This window comes from Marmota marmota, unplaced genomic scaffold (assembly GCF_001458135.2).
Source record: "Marmota marmota marmota unplaced genomic scaffold, marMar, whole genome shotgun sequence".
Classification (NCBI taxonomy): Eukaryota; Metazoa; Chordata; class Mammalia; order Rodentia; family Sciuridae; genus Marmota; species Marmota marmota.
Window position 1 is genome coordinate 11,912,554 of NW_026000164.1, and position 9,620 is coordinate 11,922,173.

Sequence of the window (9,620 nt, forward strand, 5' to 3'; positions counted from 1 at the left end):
AGATGTCCCATGGGGGGGTGGGGGGGTGGCATGAAGACATGGGCAGAGATAAGAAAAATATTCTGTCTTCTCACTGGACACGGCTTGTACCCTGCTGAGTCCTTCTGGGGAGACTGTGTGGCCTTCTTGGTCCTGGCTCACCTCCCCTTGCCACCCCAGGGTTTACCAGCTCCAGCCCCTAGAATCTCCCCTCTGTCAAGGTCATGGCCAGGTTTTCTCAGTGTACACATTTTAATTCCTTATAGTTACCGCAGGACTCACCAGGGTCTCTGTGCTTGCAGGAGCCAGGTGCCGGCCATGCCCTCAGGACTGGATATGGTCCAGGGAGCACTGTTACTACCTCTCTTCAGAAGCACAGGACTGGGAGGCCAGCCAGGCGTTCTGCTTGGCCCACCATGCTACCCTGCCCCTGCTGAGCCACACCCAGGTGAGACAGGTGACCATAAGAGGAATGTGCATGTCATCCAAGATCCCAGAATCCTAGATGAGGTCCTTCTACGTCCTAGAAGTCACCAAGAGCCACAGGAATAGGGTGACATGCAGGGGGACCAAACATCAGGTCTCCAAGGGCTTCATCTAGAAGCTGGGATATCCCCAACCACCCTGCCTGTCAGTCCCAAAGTTACCAGTGTGCTCAGGAGCCAGACCTGTCCTCTATAGAAGGTGGTATGGAAAATAAAGTACAATTTAACAGGTGTATTAGTCAGGTATTGCTATAATAGGGCTCAGTAACAAATCACCCCCAAACTCTTCAATTTCAACAACTTCTAACAACAAGCATTTATTTCTTTTTTAAATATTTTTTTTTTTAGTTGTCGATGGATCTTTTTTATTTATTTATATGCAGTGCTGAGAATCGAACCCAGTGCCTCACACATGCTAGGCAAGCGCTCTACCACTGAGCTACCACCCCAGCCCAGCATTTATTTCTGGATGGCTGGTCAGTGGATGGTCCTTCAAATGTTCCTGTTTTTATGGTGTTCTCTTCCTATTTCATGGATGCAATATCTTGTCTTCTTGTGGATCTTTTTTTTTTTTTTTTTTTCCGGTACCAGGGCATTTAACCACCGAGTCACATCCTCAGCCCTTTTTTATATTTTATTCAGAGACAGGGTCTTGCTGAGTTGTTTATGGCCTCCATTAGTTGCTGAGGCTGGGTTTGAACTCATGATCCACCTGCCTCAGCCTCCCAAGTTGCCGGGATTACAGGCATGTACCACCGTGCCTGGTTTATTGTGGAACTTAATTGTAGTGTTTTTAAATTTTCTCTGCTCCCTGCATGATCTGAATATGATAAATATGATATACACAGGAAAAAAAACTGAAAGGCAGATTGAAAAACATACTAATATTTTAATAGTGGTTACCAATGGGAGGCAAGATTATGGCTAAATTTATTTTCTTCTTTAAAGCTTTGTTTTCTAACCAGGTGTGGTGGCACACCCTGAAGAGGCTGAGGCAAGAGGATTGCAAGTTCTAGGTCAGCCTCAGCAATTTGGTGAGGCACTAAGCAACTTAGTGAAATGTGTCTCAAAATAAAAAATAAAAGGGCTAGGGATGTGGCTCAGTGGTAAAGTGCCCCAGGGTTCAATACCCAGTACAAAAACAAAACAAAACCCAAAAAACCTATTTTCTAAGAATTCTGCAAATAAAACATGCTGGGATTGGAAGAAGATGCTAGAGGAATAGAAACCTACCAGGCCAAAGGTGCTCAGCACAGCAGTTTCTGCCCAGGGCCTGGGCCAGGCCAACAGTTAAGGTTTAGGTAAAAACAGGCCGTGTAGAGAGACGGCCCCAGGCTTCTGCACCACATGCCCAGCACTGAGTGCTGCAGGTGCCACCAGGAAGCCAGTAAAGCAGGGCTCCTTCCCCACAGCCTCTCCCATCAGGAGGTTCTACCCAGAATGACCCTGGACCTTGGCTGAGCCTGTCTGCTTCCTGTTGCTGGTGCATCTGCAATGGGGGACGTCGAAACAGAGCTTGAGATTTAAGTATACAGGATCAATCATTTGAAACACAAGTAAATATGCAGAAAACAGATAAACTCCATCCCTGCAAAAAGACTGAAGCAAGATTCACGATCCAGGCAGTTAACAATCCAGAACCTCCAGAGGTGTGTGTGGCAGGAACACAGCATAAGTGGGTACACAAACCCAGGGACACAACAGGCTCTCAGGGGTCCCCACCGCTGCAGGCTAAATGGCTCATCTTCCCTAAGAACTGACTATGCCCAGAGTTAGAAAAAAGGAGGAAATTCAGTGCTGTCTGTGCCACTGATCATTCAGCTCACTCCCCTGGGCTTGACGGCAGGTGTTTTGCCGGGTGCGGGGAGGGAGGAGCCATGTTAACAGTAACACTGAATGGAAGCCACGTCTCGATTTTCAGAAAGATAAAACCGTGCATAAATATTCATCTTAGAATTAAGGAAATTCAGCCAGGCGAGGTGGTGCACACCTGTAATCCCCACAGCTCAGGACGCTGAGGCAGGAGGATTGAGAGTTCAAAGCCAGCCGCACCAACAGGGAGGCACTAAGCAACTCAGTGAGACCCTGTCTCTAAATAAAATACAAAATAGGGCTGGGATGTGTCTCAGTGGTTGAGGGCCCCCGAGTTCAATCCCTGGTACAAAAAAAAAAAAAAAATTAAGAAAATTCAGTAGTCTGGATTATTTGAATCTTCTCTGTGCACACTATGTAGTAAGCTATAAAGACAGAATGTGAAGGGTGGCTGCCAGGAGCAGGGGAGAAAGCAGACAGAAACTCAGTGTTTCATGGGTACAGAGTTTCGCTTTAGGAAGGTAAGAAAGTTCTAGAGGTGAACAGTGAGGATGGCTGCACAGTCATGTGATTGCACTTAATGCCAGTAGACTGTACATTTAAACAGGATTAAAATGGAGGCCAGGAGAGGGCCCCAGTGGTAGACTGTGTAGCATGCACATGCCCCTGGGTACAATCTCCAGCACCACACACACGCACACAGGGTTAAAATGGTAACTTTCAAGCCGGCACGGCGGCACATGCCTGTAATCCCAGCGATTTGGGAGGCCGAGACAGGAGGATCACAAGTTCAAAGCCAGTGAACTAAGCAACTCAGTGAGACCCTGTCTCTAAATAAAATACAAAATAGGGCTGGCATGTGGCTCAATGTTAGAGTGCTCCTGAATTAAATCCCCAGTACCAAAAAAAAAAAAAAAAAATGGTAGCTTTCTTATTATGTGGCATATTTCATCACAAAATTTTTAAAAAGAAATATAAGAAAGCATTGCGAATGACTCATCTTCATTTTAGGATGTAAATCATCAGATTTCAAGTCCATTCTGCCCTTTGCCACTTTACCCCTCTGCCCACATTCGTGGTAAAAATTGGAGAAGCTGCAGCCTAAGGCCCTGGAGGCCCGGGATCTGCCCAACCTTCGTGAGAGTGCACTTCTTTAAGCCATCAATTACTCACTGGTTCCTGGAATTTATTTTTAACTCCGGACAATGCCTTTCCTGCACCATAATCTCTGCTAACAATGAAAACTGGACTCCGAACTGCAAGGAATGAAGAGTTGGAGTGGAATGGGTGGGGACAGGCCATCAGCTCCTGTCAATGGGAGGCAAAATGAGGAGGAGCAGGAGAACCAGATGGCTCTGGACTTGGACAAAAAACAAGCCCGTATCCCACATGGGTGACCATAAACTTCAAACCAGGTCACATTTGTTGGCAGTGAGGACAAAGTTTTACCCATCACACCACAGGGACAGATTTCATGGCTGCAAGGGCATTTAATGAGTATGTACTATGTGCCATTAGATTTACATGTTCAGCCTCATAATGCAGCCTCCCCGTGTTCACAGAGGACCTTGCTGCTCCGAAAAGCTGGATGCCTTGACACATGACTTACAAGTCACGGGACTGCATTTGAAGATGGGGTGTCCTGGCACCAGAGTTCTCCGCACAGTGATGGCCTCAGTCTGAGCGTGGGGCAGGCATCAGCCAAGCCCTGATGTGCCTTCCCAAAGGGACACCGTCAGTAGCTGAAGCTGGCAGACCTGTGACCAGGCAGGGAGAAGCTTTGGGACTGCTTAGCCCCAACTCACACCACAGTACCCTCCCCAGGGTTCCCTCCCACAGCCCGGCCCGTGGAGTCCAGCAGAGGAGGAAACGGCAGCCTGCCACTGGGTTTCACCTGGTCTGACCACTTACTGCTCCCCATTGTCACACGTGGTCACACATGGTCTTTGGGGTTGAAGGTCAAGGTTAGAGCCTGAAAGCTGCTGTTGGCTCCTCTCCTGGCTGATAACCAGCTGGTGCTGGCCCTAGGGGGCAGAAGATGGCTCTGCACTGACCCCTGCGGGGCCCATAGTGGTCCAGCCTGAACCTGTGGCCTCTACTGATTGTTGGCAGTTTTGCTGAGCTGGCCTACTGTGTGCTGGGTCTCAGGGTACAACAGGTCCCCTGCTCTCACCAAGCTCAAGTGAGCAAGCCCTTAAAAAGCAGCCCGGCAGCTCTATTCTGTGAAGGTTATAGGAGGCCCTGGGAGGGAGGGTCACCCAGCTCACCTTGGAGGGATCAGCCTGGTGTCCCTGTAGGAAGTCATCTTGACCCTGAGACCTGAAGGGTAGGTGAGGCGCACCCAGGGTACAACTGTGGACAACTCGGGTGCTTAAATTAAGTTACACTAGGCCACTTCTAGTCTCCGTCAATGTGAATATATGCCTCTTTGCCATCAGCGATATGTATTTGTTGGTATGATCTGATTTATTCATTCATTCATTCATTCATTTACTTACTTTGGGCCCTGGGGATTGAACCCAGGAACACTTTACCACCGAGCAACATCCTCAGCCCTTATTATTTTTTTTATTTTGAGACAGGGTCTTGCTAAGTTGCTGAGGCTGGCTTTGAACTTGCAATTCTACCTCAGCCTCCTGACTGAGTTTCCAGGCGCGTGCCACGGCACCTGGCTACTTTCTGTTTTTTTTTGTTTTGTTTTGTTTTTTAATAGTGCTAGGATGGAAACCAGGGCCTCCCCACATGCTAGGGAAGTGCTCTGTGACTGAGCCACACCCTTGGCCCCTGCTTTCCACCCCCCTAACTAAGCATGATCTCATGTTATCAGTTTAGCACTGTAATTTTCCATCATGTTGATATCTCATAATCTGCCTAGTTGTTTCCTGATTTCTGGGCACTTGAGTAGTTCTTTTTTTTTCTTTTTGGTCTAACAGCACTGTGTTGTCTTTGAATAAGTTCTCTGTCTCCCTTTTTACTCTTGGTTTACTCTTCAAAGTGGAGTCACCCATCTGAGCTACAGGATGGCACTGCTGCTCGGGTTACGTGGCACCAAAACATGTCCCAGAAGGAAAACTGGTGTGGGCTGTACCATCGTCACTGCCCCCACCCCCAAGTCCTCACCCTGGGACAAACTGTTTTTCTCAGTTAGAAAAACTCATATTCATTTTCTAAAACAAACACCTTTTTTTTTTTTTTTTTTTTTTTTTTTTGCTTTCTGAAAATTTTTTCAGTGCTGGGGATAAGAACCCAGGGTGCCTGCCCTACCACTGAATTATATCCCCAGCCCTTTTTATTGTTTATTATGATCTTGCTAAGTTGCTGAGGCCTCTGATTTGCAATCCTCCTGCCTCAGCCTCCTAAAGACCCTGGAATTACAGGCCTGAGCCACTGTGCCCAGCTGACTCAGCTTTTTCATTTCATGAGCTATACTGCTTTTCCCATGTGGCTCCTTGGCCTTTGTACGCACTTTTGTGTTAAGTGACCACTACTGCCTTGAACCCATGCAAGGTACTTAGTTCTCTCGTTGCAGCCATCTGCTCCCCGGCCTCCCCTGCTGCTTAGTCAATCGCCAGCCCGAGCCTCAGCCCCACCAGGCTTTTGTGGTTACCTGGACGTGCTTCAGGGCCTCCCAACCTGACGCAGGTCCTCTGTGAGCAGTTTTGTGCCCATGCTGAGTGGTGACTGTGGTTCTCACCCCCTTGAGGGCTGCGCCGGGATCGTAATCTCTGCAAGCCGTGCATGGACCTGGCTCTCTTCTGCAGAAGCCTCGGGGAAGCGCCCTGGTAAGCCACGCCCACGTCCAAAGAAGAGTGACAGTGTGCTTTCCTCCCCAGGACTACCTGAGCAGATACCAGATCACCAAACGTTGGCCTGGGTGGGGGCCCGGCGAGGCCCCCAGGGCTGGCACTGGACCGATGGGACCCCCTTGCCAACCCAGCTGTGAGTGACCGTGGGCTTCCTCCCGCTCTGCTGTTCGGGATCTTCCCATGCCCCACCCAGCCTGCAGTGCATTAGGGAGACCCACCCCACCCAGGACCCTGGCATCAGTTTCGTTCCTTTTTCTCCACCCCTCCTGTGGGTCCCCCAGCGCGTTCACCCAAGCAGGACCGTCACTGCCATCTCACAGATACGAACTCTACAGCCAGAGCCATTCGGTGTTCACCAGTGCCACACAGCTGACCAACAGGGGACATCCTGTGTCCTTTCCAGACAGCCCCCTGCCTCTGTGCAGTGACCTACACAGTATCTGGGTCCATGGAGGGACTGGGCACGCAGCTGGGTGGGCCCATGCCAGCCAGGAGGCCTGATATCCTGAGCGTCTCCCATTTCCCCTCTCGCCCTTCCCAGACTTCCAGAGGAGGGTGAGGACAACTCAGATCTCAGTTGCGGGGCCCTGGAGGAAGGCCAGCTCCTGGCTCTAGACTGCAGCTCTCCCAGACCCTGGATCTGTGCCAAGGAGACCAAGTGATTTGGGTTTCACCTTGCCCAGCCTGTTGGGGGCCAAGGTGAGATCGGGGGCAGCCTCTTCACCAACCCCAGGGACTGGGACTTCCAGTGCACAGTGGCCCCATCTGAAGGGAAGATTTGCTTGGGCCTCAGGTCAAGTGCCAATTTTGGTCTCCAATTTGCTGATATGTTCCATCACTTGGGGACGGTTTCTAGCATGTCTGGGCCTCAGTTTACCCTTCATTAACATGGACTTTTCCCTTCTCTCCCTGACCAGCTTCATCATACCACCCATCTTCCAGACCCAGAGGAAGGAACCAATCAACAATCACAGATGATTCCAGTCTGGGTTCCCTCTTGATCCCACTGACATGAGTCTTGCAAGTGATGTGGCAAAGGGACTTGGCAGGGACTTTGGCATCATTGCTCAGGTTCCATTTCCAGGCAGCTGATGTACACTGACACAGGTGACCAGCCTGTGACAGTGCCATAGAAAACCAAGTGGGCGGGCCTGGAGGAGGGCAGGGGAGCTTTCCTTCCCCACCCTGCAAGCTGGAGAGGCTGGTGGACAGTAAGCACCTGCTTGGAGGTCTAGCACGTGGGGCTGGCGGGGGCCCCCAGCTAGCCAGTGCCCCAGGTTGGGAGGAAGCAATGGGCCTCCTGGGTAAGTAAGGCCAAGAGAGCTCCCCAGCTTGGTAGGCGGACGTTGCTGAGAAGTATGTTGCTCCAGTGAGGAAAGAATGCAGAGAAATGTGGGCAGGTTGGGGACAGCTCTTCCAAGCTGTAGGGGACAACTACCTTGAAAACGTGTTAGGGTTCAGTGAAGGCCTTTGGGCCAGTGGGAGAGCAAGAGGCTGGGCTAGAAGAGTGTGTAGTCTTGAAAGTCTGTCTACACTTCCCCAAACCACTGGAGTCTTAGTTCCACGACGTGTGTGACCTGATCATGCTGTGCAAACCAGCAGTCTCTGCTTGAAGTCAGACCATGCAGGCAGAAAAGCCTTTCTTGAGCATTTGAACCAGTAACTGCTATGGGCTGTCTGGGAGAAAGAGATGGACAGTCTTGAATGGATGGAACCTCTCACCACTCTTGGGCAGTAACAACAAAAAGGGAGGTGGAAATTTCCCATCTGCTTGGGAAATTCTGGCAGCTTGCTCAGTCAGAAAGAGGAAAGATTAAAACAAAACCCAGTTCTGTGGACTCCAAAGGCCACACTCTTGCTTCTCCAACACACTATGGAGAAAACCAGGATGTCAGTGGCCACTGAGGGGGAGGAGGTCCTGAGCTATCTCACACTCAGGATCACCCACTGCTTCTGTTATATTTTGCTATAGGTGGCATTGGCTCAAGCCCCTGGATAGCTAAAAGTTCCAAAGTGTCTGCTCACTTGGCTTAAAGCATTGTACTGCCTCCTAGCGGGGGTCTTGGCGCTTCTGCATATGTACCTCCTCCATGCAGCTGCTTGGGTTTCCTCATGCAATGGCAGCTCTAAGAAGACCTGTCCCCCAAGATGGGACAGAATGAGCTAGATCTCCTGAGGGCAACAGTGGAAGTTTCTCAGGGTCCCATGTGCCATATTTTATTGGCCTAAATAAGAAACAAGGCCAGCCAACCTCAAGCAGAAGAGAAATGGACTCCAACTCTTGAAGAACTTTTGGCCTTACCCACCATCCTCTGGTATAAAACAGAGCCTTGACTTGCTTTTTATCAGAAATAATTTCCTCGCCCAAGTGTGTGGTATTTTTTCAATCTGGGTCTGTCATGGTTTGTTCTGTGTCCTGCTCCAAAATAAAAAATGTTCTGTGGCACTTTTGAGTCCAACCAGATAATTATTAATGTGCAGCTTTGCTTACAGAAAAGAAAAACCCCTTAAATATATATGCATACACATCACACACACACGCACACACACACATTACAAACCCAAGGCAAGCTTCATGCTTTACTGGAAAACAGAATTATTTCCATTAGAAAAAGTAAGGATATTGACCATGGTCACTACTGTTTAATATTGTCCCAAGGATAAAAAAAGTCAAGGCAGTTAGAAGGTAGAATGAAATTTGAGCACCAATTGGAAAGCAACAGGTAAAATGACCATTATTTGCAGATGGCATGATTATCTGGAAAACTCAACACTATCAGAAAATAAGGACCAACAAGAGAAATTAGGCTGTTGGGTCCAAAACTAATGCAAAGAAGTCATGATATTTCACCTCACCTGCTTTTTCTTATATGAATAGTATGTTACAAATATCCCTAATATATGGTGATAAAGCAAATCACAAATTTTTCTGGTGAGGACTTTTCCAGGGGTGAATGAGAAGGGTCCAGGAACCTTGATTAGTAGTGATTACATGAGTACATACAGTTATCAAAACTCGTCAGACTGAACTGGGGTTGTGGCTTGCCTAGCATGTGTGAGGCACTAGGTTCAATTCTTAGCACCGCATATAAATAAATAAGGTCTATTGACAACTAAAAAATATTTAAAAAAAAACCTCATCAGACTAAACTCAAGATGCATGTATTATATATGTAATTTGTATTTCAAATTAGGTTGATTTTAAAGCATATTGATAATAGAACTACACTATAATTGTGAGTTTCATACTTTTATGTTTATTTTATACTTTTAAAAATATAATTCTTGCTGGGTGCAGTGGTGCACACGTGTAATCCCAGCAGCTTGGGAGGCTGAGATAGGAGGATCATGGGTTCAAAGCCATCCTCAGCAACAGCCGGGTGGTAAGGAACTCAGTGAGACCTGTCTCTAAATAAAATGCAAAATAGGGCTGGGGATGTGGCTCAGTGGTTGAGTGCACCTGAGTTCAATTCCCAGTAAGCCTTCCCCAAACTCACTCTCTCTCTCTCTCTCTCTCTCTCCTGTCTCTTATACACAT

The 9,620-nt window shown here is 48.4% G+C and overlaps 1 protein-coding gene across 1 annotated transcript in view; it reads left to right on the forward strand.

Annotated features, from left to right (window-relative positions):
* The window catches only part of Klrg2 (killer cell lectin like receptor G2), a 24,074-nt gene extending 15,546 nt beyond the window's left edge, over window positions 1-8,528 (forward strand). Inside the window, 5 exon segments of the mRNA XM_015493772.2 lie at window positions 282-427; window positions 6,110-6,142; window positions 6,145-6,215; window positions 6,624-6,781; window positions 7,000-8,528. Of these exon segments, the coding sequence (XP_015349258.2) occupies window positions 282-427; window positions 6,110-6,142; window positions 6,145-6,215; window positions 6,624-6,744 (371 nt within the window). The 3' untranslated portion in view covers window positions 6,745-6,781; window positions 7,000-8,528.
* Window positions 8,529-9,620: the final 1,092 nt, after the last annotated feature.